This window comes from Pleuronectes platessa, chromosome 8, assembly GCF_947347685.1.
Source record: "Pleuronectes platessa chromosome 8, fPlePla1.1, whole genome shotgun sequence".
NCBI classification, from domain to species: Eukaryota; Metazoa; Chordata; class Actinopteri; order Pleuronectiformes; family Pleuronectidae; genus Pleuronectes; species Pleuronectes platessa.
Genome location: NC_070633.1, coordinates 21,278,639 through 21,299,972, shown reverse-complemented (window position 1 = coordinate 21,299,972; position 21,334 = coordinate 21,278,639). Strand labels below are relative to the sequence as shown.

Sequence of the window (21,334 nt, the reverse complement as noted above, 5' to 3'; positions counted from 1 at the left end):
CATCATCCAGGGAGAGCACGTGTGACCACATTGATTCAAACTGAAGGACTTTATCATGATTTAATATCAGTGCAAAGGTGAAAGTCCATCAACTCTGACATGTAGTGAAGTCAAATGTCAGCCTTTTAAAGGGATAGTTCACCCAAAAATGAAAATTCACTCATTAAACCCCAACTGGGATAATTTAATCAAGTTTTCAGTCGAAACGTTCTCTGCAGCCGTGTTTGTGTGTGGATCACAGCGGATGTTTGGCTAACAACATGGTGTGAATGACTCCATTTTGAGTCTAATTTGAATGTCGGGTCTAACGGACACTTGGATGACACCACAGAAGCAACATGGAGGCGTTTTCAGTTTTTCAGGTTTGAAGATGTGGTCACCACTACTTCAATTGTATTGGATTTGGCTGCAACGTTTACTGTTTACTGGAACTCAAAGTGTTTTGTGGACTTAAACACTTCACCCAATTCTCTCTTTTACAGTATTCAGAGTTCTGACCGCACATAATATTCACTTGAGGTTGAGTTTCACAACCCATTAAAGCAACAGTGCTAATGTCCCAAAACGTTATAAACGATCTAAACAGGGTCTTACAACACTGAACAAAAGACAAGAGCTTCACATGTTTGGATCATATTTTTTTTATTGAAAATTTACATCACTGGAATCAAACTCAGGTAAGATATTGAATAATTTGTCGTATGGGAGATTTTCTGAATACAAGAGGTGATGACTGATACTAGAAAAATGTATGGCAATGTCTGACACCAACATGTTACTTTACACTCAGAGACACGTCCAAAGGTCATAGGTAATAAACAACAAGTCTCCACTTCAATACACAAAATATATCCTTATAAATTATATAAATGCAGGAGTATTTTTTTAATACTCGATTCTATCTGGGATTCAGTTTAACTTCATCTTATTCTAATATTTGGCAAAATGGGAGCTGATAAAATATACATTAATCATTTGCACCGTTTTAAAAAACAACAATGAAGTTGCAGTAAACTGCAAAACTTGAGTTATTAGGGGATAAAAACAAGCAGGTAAAAGATCACAGCAGTAACCGAATCAAAAGATGCATGCAAACTATAGGATAGGCCTGTGAATATTAAAGCACAGTGTGTAATTAAAGGCCATGACATGTGACCTCCATGGTATTCAACAGTGACATGTAAACATGGGCACCTTAAAATGAAGTGCTAGGTACAAATATTGTTTTGGCATTAGCATGATTATGACTGTAATTTAACACTGGTGTTTAATTTTCCATTTTCAGAAATCCTGGAAGCAGGAGATTTGAATTTTTAACCAGACTGGGTGAGAGAAAACAACACGTCTCATTATTCTGTACATTATAATCAATCAAATTTTATTTGTATAGCCCATATTAACAAATCGCAATTGTTTACCAACTTAAAAAACACATTGATAACACAATCCATAACTTAAATTTGAAATAATTTAAATTGATGTGTTAACAACTGAAGCACGTTTTAAGTTGGCAAAGACATTTTCTGTTTTCAGTGTGCGTTAAACTCTAATATTAACTTTTTATTGAAGAATCCTACGAAGATGAGTGCTCGGTGTCGGTTAATGCAATTTTTCTTCAAGTCCTCCAGTCCTGTAAATGTGTAAATCCCCTACTGGTGACTTCTTTGAACTACAAGAGTTGCTTTATTTACATTAAGACATAGCAGATTTTAACTAAATTGTGCCCGGTTCCCTAAATGCCTCAGTCTAGATCTTCATTGGGTGGTCAGAAATACCATGAGAGTCCACATAAGGCCATATTTAACAAAAACAGATGGGATGGCGGAGAAAATACAAAAGGTTGATACAGCGAGAGAAAACTGGAAGAGGTAAAGGGTGCTTAGTTCTGGCCGAAGCTGCAATCCCCTCTTCAGGTGGCCAAGACAGATTAAAAGAAGCTGAAGAGACAAAGAGAAAGAAAGCCGGCAGTTAGGAGAGGTGGGCAAAGCAGGACAAAAACGTGAGGGTCAAAGCTTTAAAAGTGCATTAGATATCAGGAAGGACAAAGGTGATCATAAATACACAATCAGGCAGTAAAGTGCCTGTGATTTGTCATTTAACAACACGAAATGTGAATAACAAGAGAATATTGTGCCCACAGACTATTTTTTAAAGCAGTGAATACATTTTTGTGCGCCAATTCCACACGAGTATCTACTTGAATGTGATCCGTGCGTAAGCCAAAATCAATGTGCTTTCCAAATACTACAATCAAACAAGTGTGCACGTAATCTCAATCACAACCCAAGTGGAAAAGGGTGTTAGTCTCAGCAAAAAACAGGACACGCACTCACACATAGAAGCAATAAAGCAAGGTTCAGATGGCCTGAGGTGAAGTTAGAGTAGCAGTGAAACACAAATACACATGAACCCATCTTAAAGCAAGAGCAGATAATGATTAAGAAAACCCTGAAGGACGGAGTCCAAAAAGCCTCTGGTCACATTTGAGGTGCTCAGAACTGACAAAGGCTGGTTCCCCAAGCAAAGCTCGAAGGTTGAGCACCTACTCAGTGCAGAGCCAGGGATTACTGCAAAGGAAAGCGACACCACACACAGTGAGCTGAGGGTTAGCAGGAAGGAAAGGGTCTCCTCTCAGATCACATGGAAATCAAAGTGTTTGTAATGCAGTGGTGGCGTCAATTCAAGATAATCCTCTTATTTTCACCACACAATAAAAGCAGCAATGAACCCTGAGGTAGCGAAAAATCAAAGAGATGACCTGAACGGAAAAGAAATAAACATACCTGAAGATTTTAAATTCGTTGCGATGAGGAGCAACAAAAACAATTTGATTTTGAGTTGTTAATCAAAGATGTGAGGGAAAAATGTATGTACGGGCTTAGAGGCATCATCATTCATTCACTGTGTACACACGTTACCCACTGAGGTTCAGATAATCTTCTAATTTACAGCGACATGTGTGAAACACAATGACTCTGGTCACAGCTTTAACATTTGGTGAAAAATTTGCCTTTATTTTCTTTTAAGAAATTTGTTTTTAATGCGCAACACTGATACAAATAACATTGGTCCCTGCAGGACAATGGACGACAAGATGAATGACTTTTTAAATGTGCCTTCATAATAACTAAAATAAAAAAGAAAGTTACAGTTGCACTGACAACATTAATATATATATATTTATATATACTCAAAGAAATTATCACATTTGTGTGTTAAAATAAAAGTGCAAATGTGAAAGCTAATACAAATATGCACATAGCACATGACAATGAATGAGGTATAGGAGAAGTGGCAAAGAGATGAGGCTCACGTTTACTAGTGCATCAGGCTGAAGTAAAACAGCATCAGCAAAGGGACGCTTACCAAAATAGAAAAATAGATCTGCAAATGCACATTGTTGCTCTCTGAAGCTCTATTAGGCATTTCTTATGTATAAATACTTTAAACATTGACAACATCAATGTTGTAAATACTGCACTTCTCTCCGTCCTGGGAGAGGGATCCCTCATATGTGGCTCTCTGAGGTTTGGAGGGTTTTTCCCTTTTAAAAAAGTTTTTTAAAAACTTTACTTTTTTTAAGTAAATGCTTCTATACAACCAAGTGCAACACAAAAATCTAAATTTGATGGATCAGATTGTTTAGGCACATGATAGGCACATGATGGACTACTCAACCACAGACAATGAGTCATTATTAATTAGTTATTAACTAACTAAATGTTTTTACTGTTTCAGATTTATATAATCAAGAATCACTAAGCTGAAGATGAAACAGGTTTATATAACATTAATTTATCAACTCAGTTGTTAATCGTCTTAACCATTTGTCCCTGTCCCCGTGTCTGATGCCTGTTTCCCTTCAGCCTCACTACATTTCTGCCCATCACAACAGAAGTCATGTATGTTAATATTAAAACAAGCTCACTCCGTCATGCAAAGAATCACTGAATATAAAACGAATATGGAATGTGTCGACGTGTGTAAAAAGCTTATACGAACCAAATAACAGACAAGCATCATTCTGCAAAAACAAGTGATGTCAGACTGTTAGCAATGGCGAGCGTCCTCCACAGAGCAGTGGAGGGAGGCGCGTGGAGGGATGAGTTACTGGGGGGTGGGTGAGGCTGGGGAGGGGGTATGGTAAAGGAGGATGGGGTGGAAACTCATTCACAGCAGGACGGCCACAAGGGAGCACTTTTTCTACAGGGGTCCTACGCTGGAAATGAGAGAGAAGGGCGGTTATTGCTTTCTCGGAGTTAGAATATCAACACGACACACACTGTTTCACATCGGTGACATCACATCGACATTAGTGAGCGGATGGTGTTTAGAGGAAATGGTGCTTTCAAGGCAGCTCAGCGGGTTTGAGTGGACAGAGTTGAGGCTACAGGAAGAGTGAGCTATTTCTCTCAATCTGACTAACACTGTTTTTTTATTCTTTTTGAGAGGTTATTTCCTGCCTCGGAGTTTTAAACAGTGAGTCTGATTGTCGTCCCCACGGCTCAGTGTCTCCGAACAGCAGCTTGTTCTCATCTGTTCAAACAGTCTTGAGGAGTTTACAGATTGCGAGACAGATGTCTTCCTTCACTTCTACCCTCCCCAGTGGTTGAGTCTCAACAACATCTCCCTCTGTGGATTTCGCCTTTATATCCACTCAAGAGGGAGCGGTATAGAGGGGGGTTGTCATATGGCTGCGAGATCAACAAAACATGTCATCTCTATAAACAGAGATGGAGCCTCGGGGCTGTTTGCTGCTCTGGTGTGACCTGTTAGTCTCAGTCCGGCCCTGAAAGGCTCTTTGTGCACGGGCAGGAACAAGTGGGGTAGGACTTGGGAGAGCTACAAAAGGAAGACTGTTGTGGATTCAGGGAGGCAGATGGGGCAGTGCATCGAATGGCTGTTTGGGGATCTTATAAAGTGGTTGATTTAAAGGCTGGCACAGGGATGGTAAACACTGCTAGCTCAAGGATTGGATCCACACAGATGCTAAACATCTGAAACACTGTAGCTCGGCTGAAACATCGCACCCATGTCTCAATCTGTACCACATTAAAACAAATTAAATGCATGTGAATTCAGATTATATTTTTAGCAGCTGACAAAGACTGATTTATCTGTGGTAAATTTTTTTATCGAATTCAGGAATCCAGAAAGGTACTTGTTTCCAGGCCGATTAGTTTCAATAAATTGATGTCATAATTTGTTTGCTCTAAAAATGTATTAATCTTGTGATCTCTTCTGTCTCACCAATTGATGATTCTTCATTATTATTTTAAACACCATTTTTTGGAGGTGTAACTGAAGAAGGGAGTCTTACCAGAAAAGGTGCCTCATGCAGCATGCAGCGAGTGTGGGAGGAGTTAACTGGAAAACATTATGGAGGCAACATAGGTGACACATGCACTCACAGGAGTCACAACAACAAGCAGTGATCAATGACTGTGTCTCATGGGAACTGAAGAAAACACAGACTTTAACCCGAAGGTTAACACATTATCATTATTCATTTCACATTTGTGCAAAACCTCTATCGTCGGTTTTAATCAGTGACCCGCAGACAAAGCAAAAGTTGCACAGCTGGCTCGTTGGAAGAGAAAGTGTCCAGGCAGAGGAGAAGTGGCAGTGAGGAAAATAAAGTGACAGGAAAGAAAATAAAAAGCAACAAGAACCTTCTCAGTGCAAGTGTCGTCTTCCTTTTTCTAACAGGCACGGAGTCACATCAGCTTGAACACACAACCAGGAGTTTGTTACCAACATGAAGGGGCCGACAATATCAGCAGCACATTGCGAGCATACCTGAACACATTTGGCTTCTCACACACAAACACGCACACGGACACACACACCCTCCTGTACAGTCATGATTTCTTTAAAACCTATTTACATCAACTTTTGGAGAGAACAGGATCAGTGTCAGAAATACCTACAAATGGAGAGAATATATAGATACATCAACACCAGTGTATTGGTCATTTAGACAACAATGGAAGTGATTGGCAGCACGAAATAAGCAATTCCCAGCTGTGATCTGAGAATATGAAAATCATTTATCAGCTCTTTTTGTAATTATTAAGAGTTGTAATAATGTTGTTTACACAAATCTGTGGGGGGTATTAGTGTCATGATCTGCTTTGCTTAAGCCATCAGCAGCGTATGATTGCAGAGTGATGATTTCAGGCTGGAATTCACTCACTCTGCTGACAGTTGGCTACTGCTCAGCTATTTATGATAATACCCACACTCCCCCTCTCTGCTCCTCTAGATTTTCCTCATTGCTGATGGATGATCTTCTGGTCAGCTCTCTTAGTGTGGAACAATGTTCTCTGCTAATATACGGAGGGAATCAATCTCAAGCGGGGGCTTAATGCATGCAATAACATTAATCTCAGCTGGTTTATTGAGGAGTGGTGACAGAAACAAAAAGGTGGCCAAGAGAAGAATGACCTAATATCTGTTTCAAGTGTGCATAAATTAAAAGCTTCAGGAGTTTGCATATGTTGCTGGCAAGAAACCAAGTATCATAAACAACACATTGACCCCAATGGCATAGAAACAATCTATATCCATGTACTGAAGCCAAAGATAAAACCTTAAAAAGGCCACTCTCTGAACTGTGCTCAAAAACAATTTGGCATAATATCAACATCCTGAAATGCTTGTGAATTATGTAGAGCCTCGTTCTAGCCAGGCTCACAGTATGTTTTTCCAACTCTCATTCAAGCAGTAAGTGGTCTCCTGTACCTGTGGTGTAAGGACAAAAGACACGGGGGAAGAGAACAATACTTACTTTTTCCTCTCTTTTTCCCTCTTGAGTGTGGTGGAGCCCCCTGCCTGCTGAGCTTGATTCAGCAAGAGCTCTGCTGCAGTCTTTTTCTGTTTGAACGTATTGAGTTCGTCGTCCAGGGACTTCCTCTTATCCTCCACTTTCTTCTTCTCGTCCTGGTGGAGCTTCTTCAGACGGTCGAACTTCTCGTGCAGCTACGTGGCAGAGGCAGAGGAAACAGAACAGTTGTAATAATCAAGACAGAAGTAGAAACCCCCAAAAAGGATTTATAACCTTATTGAGTAAACGGTGTATCAGGATATGAGGAGACCATGTGAACCAACGATACCTCTTTCTCTGCTTCTTTAAGCTCGGCCTCCTTCTCTTTGACTCTTTGAACAAACATTTGCCTCATTTCCTCTTCTTTCTTCTGCAGCTCACCCATGAACTCGTTCCTCTTAGCTTCATACGTTTCCTGCAGACTGGCAGAAGAAAGGGGGGAAAAAAGGGGTTAGGGTTAGATAAGCTTGAGTTTGTTTCTATATTTCTAAACGATGCATAAACCTTGAAAAAAATATTTTTGAACAATGCATGTAAATATTTCTGAATTATTTTGTGATTTCTTCATGATGTCATTTATCATATGATGTGGAATCACTTTCTGATCGATATAAGCTTCAAGTTGTTAGGAAAACGTGTTTACCCCACCAAATCTTTGTTGACCTCGACTTTTGATCATCAGCTTCAAAGATCATCATCATCAAATCATATTCCCACCAAGTATGGTGAAATAACACCCATACATTGTTATTCTGTACACCCAAAATATCCTTCTGCAATGCAGGGTAAAAAGCAGATGTAGGTAGAAAGCAAGACGATAAAAGAAGAAAGGAATCCACCTGAAGGGCTTGCAGTCGGGGTCTGTGTCCTTAAATCCCATCTCCTCCAGTTTGCAGCGGCGGTACAGCTCATAGTGGCGTGTGTGAGTCTGCTCTCGCAGGTCCTCCATGTTCACTCTGATCAGCATTTCTCGCAGTTTGACGAAGTCACAGTGATTCTCATTTTCCACTGTAATGGAGACATCAAAGTGACAGATGTCATGTTTGAGCCAGCACATTTGAAGGTATCCTAATCAGTATGGGTTAAATATACAGCAGCAGAATCAGAACTAGCAACACTAGCTTCTATGAACGTTTACATTGTGTCACAACTGATCATTTAATGTACCATTATTCACAAGTACATTCGTACCAGCAGCACCAGTAAAACAGCAGTGTGGCTTCTCTATTTGTTTTGATATTAGACTGAGCTCAGCACCATGTTCCCACACAAACAGTTTATGACATAATGCAAGTACACATGCATGCAGAGTCAGTGTGTGTTAAATGGACCCGATGTCAGATAAAGCCTCCAGACACAAACACTACACGGTCTAGTTCATAAGGCATTAGGCAGCATTAGGACAGTGATGTGTTTTTCAGTGTTTTGACTGTAATCTAGCACAATGAATTTCAAATGAAACAATAATTGTGAGGTTTAAGTGCTGACTTGGACCTTTAGGGGTGCCGGGGGGTAAATACAGTAGAAATCATAGTCCTGTTTCCCTCTTGAGTTCAGTATAAAAGGGCTACGATTGCTACACTGATCATTGGATGTGGAATTTCAGGTATTGCAGCAGCCCAAGCACAGAAAATAAATGCAGTATATTTACACCGTGGTTACCATTTCACCTTCTTTTTGTGTTTTACATCTTTATCAATTTTTACATTTCAATATGTCACAAGGAACTTTGGGGGATTTTATATGAACATTGAACTACTTTGTGGGCATTTATAGACCAATCGACTAAGTGATAACTCAAGAAAACAATCTGCAAAATAGATTTAATATGTATTTATGTTCCTTGTGCTGCATAGCATTACAAACACCAACACACACATCAACACAAAGCATCTAAATGATTAAGAGAAGATCAATGTCATTATTCTCACATCTCATATACCAGCGCTCTTGTCTATTTGCAATATCTTACACACACTCCATTACGGACAGATCAAGTAAAACTATAAGAGACCAACTATAAGGTCATGAGTGACAAATAAAAAATCTAAATCTGCAGGAGCTCAGGGCTAAGACCTGCCAGATCTCTCACATGCATTAAAATGGCAGAGAGAGTGCTCCAGTTAAATGAGCTTATGTAACTGGTTATCAACTAGTTTGCAGCAGCTGTCGGAGCCAAGGAGAAATATTAGGGGAGGGAGCAGCTCTGATGAGAGAGAGCACACTCTCATATCCTGTAACGTGACCCTGACTTACCCTGCACTGTCCCCCATGGGTACTGCCGGGCCTTCACCATCTTGTTCCCGATCTTCACTTCCTCTGTGCTCCCCACGACTGCAAACGGCAAATGGCTCTGTAGAGCAGAAAGAAAAAGCTCTGTGGGTTCACCTCAAATTCACTCCACGAACCACTGTGTATACCCAACACGTGTGCATTTCATATATAGTGAGAAACAGCTCTGACAAGAAAAAGTAGAACGAGGTCAGACTGCACAACAAGAGCCGAGGGTCAACAGTCGAACACAAACACTTGGGGAGAGTGAAGGCATTTTCACAAAGGACAGGTCATGAAGAGCCAAGTGAGTCCTGGCTCATCTGTCAGGGGACACAGGACCTTTCCCACACCGCGGACTTCCTGCCGACTGAGCTGACTGATTGTGAATGTGCTTCCTGACAATGTGAGCAGACAAAGACGATGCCAGTCCTGTCTCTACACACCATGTTATTTATGCCTGTAACTCATTACAGAATTCACTTCAAACATAATGACAAAGAATTTAGCATGACTCGTGTTTTGACTAAAGATGGAAAAATTTAGATTGAGTCTTAAGAATGTTTCAATCAGTTTTTGCTGGTCGAGACAAATCTTTTTGAACCAGGTTCAGTGGAATGTTCACAGCACAGTAACATTCACATAATGTATTAAGCTAGCCAATTTATACTTCTGAGATTATTTGTGCTAGCTACTGTTATCACATATCAAGTTTCAGTGAACTGTGAATTCACCACTTCTAAGCAGAAGGCGGCGCTAAACATGGAAGCTGTCTCCATCTCTCTCAGACTCCACCGCTTCACGTTCGTGTAACAGACATCTCCACCATGCGGATAAGGTGGGTGGAGGTAGTGGAATGATTTGACTCAGAGAGTAGCATGAATGTAAAGAGTGGTCACTCTGCAGCTACTTCTGAGAACCGAAATGTCCCCCGAAGAACACACTACACTGACTCACCAAAAAATGCTCCACATAAAGAATCTCAGTCGTCAGGGGGCAGCCCTTCTATATTCTGATTAAATGCGTGTAATGTGGATAGAAGTCTTACGTTCATGGTGGAGTTGATCTCTGCCACAGACTCATCGTCAGTGGGGAACTGGTAGATCTGCACTCCGTTGCTGACCAGCTCGCTGGTGATTTTGATTTTGAACTTGGCCAGCTCGCTCTTGGAGATGGCGTCTGACTTGGCGATGATTGGGATTATGTTGACCTGCAGTGGAAAAAAGATGACTGATACAATGTGGGATAACACAATGACACGGTGTAGACAGCACTTTCAAATAAACAGCTTAAAATAGATCAACTCCTCTCTGTGGCAACATTTCCTCACTCCCATTTCAGTCGTCTAAAATTAGAAAAGAGCTGATGTATTTTTAAAAACAAATCTTTTCTGTTCTGTTAGAAGAAGTAGCACTAATATGAACCACACTGAGGTTGAGTCACAGAAAATCATAAACCATTATTTCCTCTAAATACAGTTACACAATCTTAAGCACAGTTTAAAAACTGTGCAGGCAACAAAGGGAACAGAAGGCTTCCATCTTCTGCTCTACATTACTTAACATTCTCGAAATACAGCATCAAGAGTCCGACCCAAACTATTTCGAAAGCATCCACGTTATCTGTATAATCCAAACAGATTAAAAAAAACATCCACAGCGATAGAAAGGGAGGGAAAAGGGTCAGGCAGGGTCATTATCATATATAAACTTAACATGTGGCTGAAAAACAAGACAATCTCACACAATTATTTTTGGCAGAATCATGGCACTGACACAATCCCCAATTATTTATCCTAAGTGTGGACCCCTTTAATTGACAGGAAGCATTGCTGAGGGTCATGTGAACCAAAATACGGGACTGTATCCCTTGGTCTAGTGAGGAGCTTGCTCAGGGAGGATTGTTTGAACCCCCCCCACGAGGTGAGTGTGTAAACACAGAGGGGGCTTCTTCTCTGGATCACACGGTTAGCGAGTGCTTGCTGAAGGGTTCAGCTGCTCTGGCAAACACTGAGCTGGGTCTTTGTATAAAAGCCAAGAGGTCCATGCAAATCAGCTACTGTGGAAGGGCTTCCACAAAAAAAAAAAAACAGGAAGCAGCCACTGAGCCGACTACATTTCACAGCTGACCTACACCGACGCAGTAACACATCTGCCAAATCACATGCAGGCAGATGCCCTGGAAAGGTTTATGACCCATGAACAGAGCAGAGAGAGAAAACGCTTCGAACAGGAATGCAGTGCCAAAGGATTTACCTACAGTACATCTATGACAGGCTAGAACAAATCTGTCCATATTTTTTGATATTGGAACAATTTTAAAACATCATTTTGTTTAGTAGTAACTCATTCAAAACATCAATTTATAAATCCTGCACAATTGAAAGTGCTTCATCTCTAAATAAATTATCCTCTAGGCAGCTTCCACGTCAATAACATACAATTTCTGCTGATGGGAATAATTCGATGAAGTGAAGTGAATCTCACCTTGCTATCGAGTTTCTTCATGGTCACCAAGTCGAGAGATTTGAGCGAGTGTCCCGTGGGAGCGATGAAGTACAGACATGCGTGGATGCGGGTGTCGTGGTAGCTGTGTAGCGTGCGCTTGATTTTCAGTTCTTCCTGCAGATATGCCTCAAACTGGGCATCAATAAACTCCACAATGGACTTGTAGCTGTCAGAAAGGGGAAGACAGAAACATAGAAGGTCTAAGCATTAGTTAAGCATATTAACAAGTCTGGTTCTGCTTCTATTTTTATGAAGTCATTTGCATCTAAGCAAAGCATCACAGCTAGTTTGTCACAAACAACATAAAGGGACACATTGTGCATTGTTAACAGTTGATCTCTGCAGATTTCTTTTGATCAAATCTAAATGAAAAAAGGCAGTACTGTGTCTGCTCATTCTTTGGAGGCAGCTATATCTGTTAATGCATTGTTGCTTCTTTTAAATTCTTAAATGACGCAAACGACAATCCTCATGAAGTCCTACATTTGACAAATGTCATGAAACCACTTTGGTTTTAGGGTTAGTTATTTATGTTCATCCATGATAAGACAAATTAGGTGTTCATTGAAATTAAACAATTCATGGTAGATATGGGTCCAGCATAAATTATTTGCTTTTGCACAGCAATTGAGGCCATTTCCAACCCCTGCATGTTACAGATGATAGATCATTTTTAATGTTCTACTTGTTGTTATGCTAAATTTGCATAAGCAAATAAGTACTCTTACTGAAAAAAAATATATATGACCCCTCGAATTAAGGACAAGTTGGAGAAAGTATCCACCCTTCAATCCCAAACGGGGACAGTTATTAAAGTTCAAGTTATTTCCTTTGTGAGAGGGAATTTCCTAACGAATGGAGTAAGAAACCTGGAAACAACCGCAGCTCTCCCATTACAGAAAACCTACTGAGGAAGTTCACATGATATCCTTCTCTCGCTAAACTCACCCGAGGAGCAGAGCTTGGAATGACATTGTGGAGAACAAACTTGGTAACAAAATCTGACGGAAGTCTACAGCAGCAGCAATGTCTTTCACACCAGGACAAACCCCAGTGCTGGGATATGAAATTACAGCCATGAAAAAACATCAATATCTGATTTATGTTTTTTAAGTTAATACTATAAGATGAGGACTAGATTTCACGTCCTAAGGGGAATGTTTGAGATCACGACTTAATGAAACATGAGACCTGATAAGACTCTCTGCTCTCATTGTACGTCAGGAGCCATGAGTCCACTTTTATCTGTGGATTTCTGACTACAAGCTGTGATACTGTTCACAAAGATTAATAATAAAGAAACCAGTTTTGCTGAGATTAGACCTTTAAATCCATTGAACTTTGGAAAAATTTGTTCAGGTCTTACCTTTGTTCTTTATTGATCTGGTCTCCGAAGCCTACAGTGTTGACAACAGTGAGCTTGAGGCGCACGTTGCTCTCCTGGAGTTCGTAGGTGTTGGACTTGAGCGTGACTCCCGGCTGGTTGTGCTGAGTGGGCTCGCCCTCAAACTTGGTGTTGAACAACGTGTCCATCAGGGTGGACTTCCCCAGACCTGTCTCCCCTAGAAAGATGGAAAACGCATCATGTTAACAGAATCCAACAAATCCTGATCTCGTGCTTGTGTCATAGATTGCTTTTCTTAAAATTACAAGAAAAAATTGTCATATTGACCTCTTTTTTTTAGGTCAGCCATGATTTATTTTCTCACCAATGGCACTCCAGAAAGAGTATAGATTCAGTGCAACTTTTTTAAGAAGCTTCAAATATATCAGTTGTTTTATTTGTGTAAATCCACAAAAAGTATCTGCTGATGTACTCTGACATCAATTCCCCTGTCATATGACTCAGATACAGAGCTCCCTCTGTATGAAAAGCTATTTTTATTCATCCCAGCCTGACCTACACTCACAGCATGTTAGCCTGTTTTTGCAGGTTATCTTGCTGTGTTCCAAATTTCCAATCGTTCCTTCAGAGTTTAAAGTAAATGATGCAGCGAGGGTCTCATTTTCTGTTTCTACGCTCAGTTAAAGTCACTGTGGAGAAGTCACTCATGCTTAAAAGGGAACTCTGTATCTCATTTGGAGTAGCTTCAGGCTCACATTGCAAATGACAACACGAGTTATTCTCTTAGGCAACATTTCCATGCAAATCCTCTGAAATACAATGAGCAAAAAGTCTGGAAATGTCAAGTTTTTGACCCAGTGGAACAACCCTAGTAGTGAGATTTAATTCACTCTCTAATTTAAGACCACAACCAAATTAGAAAAAAACAAGTAATGTGCGTATGACAGTCAGAAATATATTTATGAGTCACACAAGCACAACAGCATAAGATAGTTTGTTTACAGCATAAGCGGCTGCAAGTCTCCTGCATCATCTAAACTTCAATTGTATTCCCTATGTAAAGTACCAATGTTTGTCCTGAATTTAGAGGAACTCAGATTGAAAGGCACAATAATGTGGTGACTATGTATTAAAAGAACTGTTTTTTTCTTTCCACTTTTCACTCCTACACAAATATAAATGGACTCAGTCTTTCCACAAAGCAGCAGAGAGGTTTTCTACTTGGAGAAGAATCAAAACCATGCCACTAAAAATGGCCGCCAGGCATTTCCGACCAAAATCTCAGAATGGAGACACTGATTGTGTTAATGTTACTAGACCTCTAACGTGTCACAAAACATAAATAACAAAGGTCTTAAGATACAGAGAAAGCAAGAAATCTATACTGTGATCCGGGTAGTCAGATAGAAAGTAGATAGTGGTAGAATGCAAATAGAAAAGAAGAAGGCGGAACTAAATCTGCTCCAAAAATCGCACAATTCAATCTGTCCTCTGCAGCAGTAAATACAGACCTAAACACTGGATTGTAGCTTAATCACACAGACATAACTATTTTAAATGTGCATCTGTATATTTCTGATTAAACCAGAGCATAAAACCTATACAACAAGTTCCTGTTAGCAAAAATTTGACTGAGCTTCCTTTCATTCACGTATAACAAGTCAACAATAGTTAACGGCTATAACTGCCTCGGTGTTAAGACAATGATAAAGAAAACAACACGTAAACATAAGTGTGTGGGCAGAGCTGCAGGACTGAAGAGGATGTAGCCAGAGAGAGACATGTGTGATGGAAGTGAGCAGAGTGGGCTGCACAGTGCTGCTACACTGAGTGGATCATTACAACACAGCCACATCAGTCTCTCTCTGATGTTCTCTCTTTTGTTCAAATCGAGCCACCGGCCCAAATTGTTCATCAGCCAATCGAGAAAATCACCGGCTCACCACATTAGACAAAAGATTGGAAATGGGTCTGATTCAACACAATGTATTCAAACTGAACCAGAAGCTATAGCCTCTGAAAGTGTAATCGATACGACATCAACAGCTTTTAACTCAACCGAACATTACATCCTCCACAAAGCTCTACTTTATTGGACCTATGGGACTGTTTTATTGGACTGCACTTCTAGTTTATTTGGGAACTGTAAACTGGCAAGTCATTTGTTTTATCAATATATATAACCAAATGTGCCAGCAAACATTTATCACTGTCCATAAAATCCTTCAAAACATTTGTATCCTGCATGAAATGATACATAAACGAATAGATAAGGCTGCTACCAGTAGTGTGCTGATGACTAATATCCTACTATAATTAAATAAAAGCCTGCAGACGTTTCTGTTTGTCATTTCCCATCTGAACCCAGAGCATCTTACTCATCATGGTAACCTGCCCTGAGGAGACTGAGCAGCTCTAATACAGAGGAAACTGCCATGTATTTTGTGGGAGTGCCCAACTTTCATTGAAGCAAATAAGTCGTCATTTAGCCCCGGGGGAGAGAGTGAGAGCATTTCACGCATGATACACTCACCAACACAGAGGATGTTGAAGCAGAATCCGTGGTTGACAGACTTGTTGACCAGCTGGTCGGGCATGCTGTCAAAGCCGACATGGCCTGCCAGAGGGACGGCACGAGCACCTTCACCCTGAAAAACAAAGAGGAACAACATCTAACATCTGGTACCAATTTCTGTAACACCTTCTGCCGTACCGTGCCCTGTTGAGAAAGCATCCTCTCAAAGCTTCAACCGTGCACAGGATGTCCTCGAATCCTTGATGATTCTTGTTCTTCACGTTACCAAATGACTAGAAACTATTTCCACCACACCAGGCATTGTTAGATGTGGTGGAAGTGACTTCAGGTGCACTCTAACTCACTTCCTGTTTCCTGAGCTGCAGTCGAGACAGTTAGAAACCATGTACATATATGGAATGGTGTTGCTGTTCACGTCTGGATCATTGTAAAAACAACAAAGAGCTGTGAGAATATATATTTAGTTTGATAGCTGAGAGTTTTGACAATAAGTACGACAAAGAAAAAGGACTAAATAGGATAAACTTGCACAACCGTCTGCCCTGTGCCCCCATTCCTGTGTTTTCACTTTGACTTGAACCCGCGACTACCTATTTTTGGCCCATTGCTCTACAATTCACTCTACTATTGCACTGTTTGTACGCAGCCTCTCTCTGGACTGGAGTGACATTTAACACCGGTGAGTGTAAAACCCCGTTTGTTACATGCGTGTGTGGGCGTAATGCTGGCAGTGAGCCTCTTCATATCTGTGGATCCGATTTCTGCAGCCTGCGTCCCCGTTGTGAGGTGCAGGAAAGCAAAGAATTTAGATTATATGGCAAAAGCAAGAGACCTCAAAACGACAAACCGGCCATTATGTGGATCAACATAACACTGTGTTGCTTTGGTCTGCGGTGAGGCATTGAAGGAGGAGGAAGAAGAAGAAGAAGAAAATGTGTCTGGGAGTCAGACAAGCAGATGGTAGTAAACAGTTGGGGATTATTTGGATAGTTGAAATTGGGGTTTAAACAGCTGAGGGTTGGTGTTTGGTAAACTAGGGGGGTGAGGTGGAGTGGGGGACGGGAGATGCGACTTGACAAACAAGGGTTTTAGTTTTCAGCTGCAAGCGAAACATTCCTGAAACCATTCCTGCTTTCCGAGACACTAACAGCCAAGTTACACACTGTGGGTTATTGGATTCATTGAACCGCAAAGAGGACATCACATTGCAGAAACCCTGGTTATTCTGAGCTCTCTCTCTCTCTCTGGGTGTGATGGCCTCATTTTGTTTAACTCAAACCCAACACAAATCAGTCACCTCAACACTAGATCCCTGCAAGGATCTGCTGTTTGTCTTCATACTGTGGACACATCAGACAACGCCCGACTTTTAAGTTAACGGGACCAACGAGAAGCAACATAACGGAAACGATAGCTGTGCAGAAATGGGGGGGCGTTCGGAATGAATGGGCCTAACGACGGGCTGTAGCTCATCGTATGAACCGCGAGCATCTATCACATCTACTGAACCGTGTGTTTACGATACGTGACCCGGAAAACAGCGTTTCGTTTTTAAAAAAAAGGTCGATTTTAGCTCACGGTGCGCACACAGGAAATCTGCGGGCGGTAGCTTGCGATGACATGAAAACGAGTGGAGGAGAAACATGTTAACATACAAAGCTACGAGTGGCTAGCGGCGATATTCATTTGCAAACCTAATATGATAGAATACTTTATATATAAACTATCATATTCTGGATGATATTCAGTGACTGCAGCGGGTTTAGCATCGCTGCGTTACACCGGATTTCGGAAAGGAATAGCGGCAGGAACGAGCCGGTGGCGACGGGCATAAAAACCGCCCGGAACGCGACATTTTAATTGTATATTTGAACCAACGCTGAACTCGGGTTAAATATCCCAGTTCACGTGTCGTGGCTGGGACAGAGGCATCCCGGGAAATGAGGCTACTCACCGCTTGTCTCGCTATCTCGGTGGACGCCATGGCCGTTAGCCTTTAGCTGAAGCCCTGTGCTGCTCCGTAGTGAAGGAGCCCACTGGAATGTACCACTCTCACACGCAGCTACTTTTACGCGCTATTTATTAAGATATTCACACGACATCGTGCACATGGGCATTTTTTGTTAAAAGGTACTATTTGAATTAAAAACCACATCAGACTCTCTCCGGTACGTGTTATTTTAAATGACCATGATTACACGAGCACTGGCCACTAAACCCCCCCCCCTCCCCTCTCACAGGAGGCCATGATGGTCTCGTCCTGTGAACCACAGTCAATGAACTAATGATTATTCAGCAGCAAGAAGCCAAACTGAAAGTTGTTGTTGTTGTTGTTTAGGGTCAGATGGATATCACATTCAATCTCATCTAAACTTCTTCACAGACAGAAGTTGGTTGGGATTTGTTTTTACACTATTTTAGACCATGTGCTTTATTCATCTGTCTGTGCAGTAGGCTAATGTGCAAACTATTCACTGCTCGTATTCACACATTGCACATATTTTTTATGTTCAATAAATGTTTTTCTATATGTTTTGTGTTTATCGTGGAAAATAGAACATATGTGACAGTGGTGAGTTGACAGGGAGAGTTTATATTGACATCAACGTGATTAAATGATTTCCAAAGTACTGAAGCAAAACAGATTGAGGGACACTGCAGCATTGACAGATATTACACCCAGTGGAAATAATTTAGTGATGCCCCAAGCATAAATAAAAATTTAGAACTTGAACCAATATATCCTTATAAAATCAAAATTGCAATGAAATAATCAAAAGCAGGAAACATCAAGGCCTCTGTGACAGCTTCTTACTCCCTTTTAGTAACCCTTTTACTCAAATGGAAACCGCCTCATTTCACCAAAGGTTACGGGAAAAAACTTAAACAGTTTTTACAGAAACAAATAATTTGTTTCATGTATTTTCAAGGAAGAGTGTTATTTTTGTATAATCTCAGGAAGACAAAAGGACATGAAATGGTCCTAAATATTGTATTAATTAAACTAATCTACCTTTTTAAAAATCTTTTAAAAGAAATTTAATTCATCCTCAAAGTAAAAAAAAAAGACTGTCAGTGGACTGTCTGAAGCCTTTGAAAAACAGTACATTGCATTAGCAAATTGTTGATTAATATTTGACTTGTTCTATATTGGTAAGAAATCTATATTGTACAATTCCATTATGGTTGTATATTGTTTATGTTGTTAGTGAAGTAGATATGTCTGTAATGCTCCATAAACTGCAGGATTATACATAGAAACATTTGTATTTACCTTTGTAAGTTGTAAGATTGTTTAATAGAGGGAATATAGTTTTTGAAACGCCCACTTGAGTCACATGTGTTTCAGCGACCAATAGAACGGAGGCAGTGAATTTAAAAGCGAGCCGCGGTTTCCTGATTCACTGCGTCACATGAAAACAAACCTCTGGTCCATCAGCAAGGAACAAACAGCGACTCACAGAGAAGGTAAAGTTTACTCGTGTGAATCCAAGTCACTGCTGCGTTCATCTGCACTTTCGCTCCTTTCACTTAGTTTGACTGCGAAGACGCGACGTGGCTGCTGTGAACCAGCTCTTAGCTACAGTGAACCAGCTAACTGATACTGTGCTTGAATCAAACTGACTCTAAGCTAATCGACTGTAGCTTGAATCTGGTCATTTCCGAGCAGTTTAAAAAAACAAACAGATGATAACATTAAACGTCTCTTTACCTTAACCCTAACACTGGAGGCAGCAGGACAATAAAGTGAAATAAAACTGTATCAACGGGGTGAACACAGGGAGAGAAGCCTGTATTTCAGCAGGTGAGAAGCTAACCACTTTTAGCCACCTACAGTTCGAGTGGACTGCCTGGTGAGTGATTAGCTGTTTTTTTTTTTCGAACCCAATCCTGGGACCGTTTCTTGAAAAAATCCAACCACTTAGAATAACTCTTCTTGGGTTGGCTGTTAGTTTATTCTGTCGGGCACAGTTGTATGTAATAAAAGTGATTTTTTTTTTTGGTTAATTAATAGTAACTCCGGTTGAAATTGGAGCTTAACCTCTACCTGTCTTGATCAGTGAAGTCCCAAAGTCAAGAATAAGCTCAGCAACCTAAGATTGTTTTGCCAATTCATTTCCCAGTTTAATTGATGTAGTTGGCCTTGAAATGATAGAAATGGTCCAGTAGCACTGAAATGTCCCATGAGCCTGCACTGGCGCCCTCCAGCTGACCAAGCTACACTAACTTCAGTGTAACAGCTGAGCTTTTTCCTGATGCATGTAAAACTGTCTCTTCAATAGTGACCGTGTTTTACATTGTTGTGCAGTTATTAATATCTGCTTGTGTTTTCAGATACAATGGACACCATAATTTTTGCAGAGCGGGAGAATGCAGGTGTCCATGCGCCCTCACTTAAGATGCGACAGCGACTTCAGTCTGCTCCAGGTATGAAAATGCCATGTTTGTTATTAAGTAGAGATGCATGTTATATATTGGCCCATATATTAATTTATTTTGGAGACATTTTCTGCCTTGTAATTGTAGTTTTCTTCTGTGTAGAAATTACTATAACCTGTTGTTCCTGCAGAAAAACTCCTGAAATCTTCTATGATTGCCAAAACCTTCCACACGCCTCTGCCATCTGGTCGAAAAGCCTTCGGTGCCGTCAACAAGAAAATATCTACCCCTGCCGTCAACCCCCAAGAGAAGCAACAACTGAAGCCTCAGGTTGGAATAGTTCATAGTCGAGTCATATTCTAACTAATGTAAGACTCTAATAGCAATGAACCTCAAGCTATAAATTTACCAATGTGTTCCCCCATAGGAAACTAAAGTCAAGCAGGCTTCTGGTACCGACTTGGAGGAATATCCAGAAATTGAGAACTTCTTCCCTTATGACCCACTAGGTAACTGAAACCCTGTGACATATCTTTTTTGTTTCAAACGTCACATTTTACAGCAATATAAGTTTTTAGACTGTAACAAATTACACTTTCAGGTGAACGTTGTGTTTCTGTGGGGGGGTTTATTTGTAAATACAATTGCTGCATCACATTGGCTTTACTTTCAGGGTTATTATCTCTGGGCTGGGGAACAGTGACACTCATCTGTGTTTGCTACCCAAGAGCTTGCACATAACAAAACTGTTAATGATTCAATGTAAAAGCCTCATTCTTTTCTTTTCTTCTAAGAGTTTGAGAAGAACATCATACCTGAAGATTTGGTTCCCCTCAGTGGCCTCGCTCTGCCTGGCCTAGCATTTTTCCCACAATGTCTGCATGTGAGGAAGGAATCCCTGAAATATGTGGACCCTCTCCCAAACATGTCCCCTGTGAAGATGCCAACACGTTCAGGTATAACGGTTCAATTGGAGTTTACCTCCTTTATTCAGTCATTTGTGATGTTAATTGTAGGATCTCAATGTTAGACATGGCCAAAGACTCAGAAAAGCATAATTGTTTCCCATTGTTGGTATTTTATCTCAAAACTAGGAAAATGACAAACTTGTGTTGTATAAATTTAATAGAGTGTATATACTATTCCATGTGATCTCTCTTTTTTACAAACACCAACACTTTGAAAGAAAACTTCACACTATGTTCCTACTGTTTGGTAACTGTAATGGCAGCGGTTAAGTGTGGGTCACAGGTTGTAAACTACAATTATCATTAACTACAGGTATCATTAACTTCACTCTATCTCTACCTCTCCAGATGACTGCCTGGCTCTGGAAGCCTTTCTTCAAACACTGGAAGAGCTGTCTGTTGAACTTCCTCCAGAGTCTGTTACTGACTAACTGTTCATGAATGTGCTTTGTTGTGACTGTTCTTTTATCTGAAATAAAGTGGTTTTATCTGTTGCTGGCT

General features: G+C 40.6%; 2 protein-coding genes across 17 annotated transcripts; one reads left to right on the top strand and one right to left on the bottom strand.

Annotated features, from left to right (window-relative positions):
* Positions 1 to 625: 625 nt before the first annotated feature.
* Positions 626 to 17,518, bottom strand: septin6 (septin 6). Of its 15 annotated transcripts, none has more exons than XR_008339472.1 (12): positions 17,440 to 17,518; positions 15,483 to 15,597; positions 12,971 to 13,166; positions 11,584 to 11,770; positions 10,146 to 10,307; positions 9,083 to 9,179; positions 7,666 to 7,834; positions 7,116 to 7,248; positions 6,791 to 6,981; positions 5,673 to 5,726; positions 5,321 to 5,367; positions 626 to 1,937 (listed from the first exon to the last, which is right to left on the bottom strand). XR_008339472.1 is itself a non-coding variant. In XM_053428165.1 (11 exons), exons 1-10 carry the CDS (start codon positions 17,467 to 17,469, stop codon positions 5,364 to 5,366), a joined length of 1,284 nt encoding a protein of 427 aa, XP_053284140.1. In that variant the 5' UTR covers positions 17,470 to 17,518; the 3' UTR covers positions 626 to 1,937; positions 5,321 to 5,363. The 15 variants fall into 15 exon arrangements, 8 of the variants coding, with proteins under 8 accessions (XP_053284140.1, XP_053284133.1, XP_053284135.1 ...); XR_008339468.1 differs by lacking the exon at positions 626 to 1,937 and adding an exon at positions 2,994 to 4,219; XR_008339470.1 differs by lacking the exon at positions 626 to 1,937 and adding an exon at positions 2,994 to 4,214.
* On the top strand, positions 15,870 to 21,327 carry pttg1 (PTTG1 regulator of sister chromatid separation, securin). Of its 2 annotated transcripts, XM_053428168.1 has the most exons (7): positions 15,871 to 16,164; positions 18,835 to 18,953; positions 19,821 to 19,913; positions 20,056 to 20,195; positions 20,293 to 20,374; positions 20,660 to 20,821; positions 21,182 to 21,327. In XM_053428168.1, the coding sequence occupies exons 2-7, from the start codon at positions 18,899 to 18,901 to the stop codon at positions 21,262 to 21,264; spliced, it is 615 nt and encodes a 204-aa protein (XP_053284143.1). In that variant the 5' UTR covers positions 15,871 to 16,164; positions 18,835 to 18,898; the 3' UTR covers positions 21,265 to 21,327. The 2 variants fall into 2 exon arrangements, with proteins under 2 accessions (XP_053284144.1, XP_053284143.1); XM_053428169.1 differs by lacking the exon at positions 18,835 to 18,953 and having other exon boundaries at positions 15,870 to 16,164.
* Positions 21,328 to 21,334: the final 7 nt, after the last annotated feature.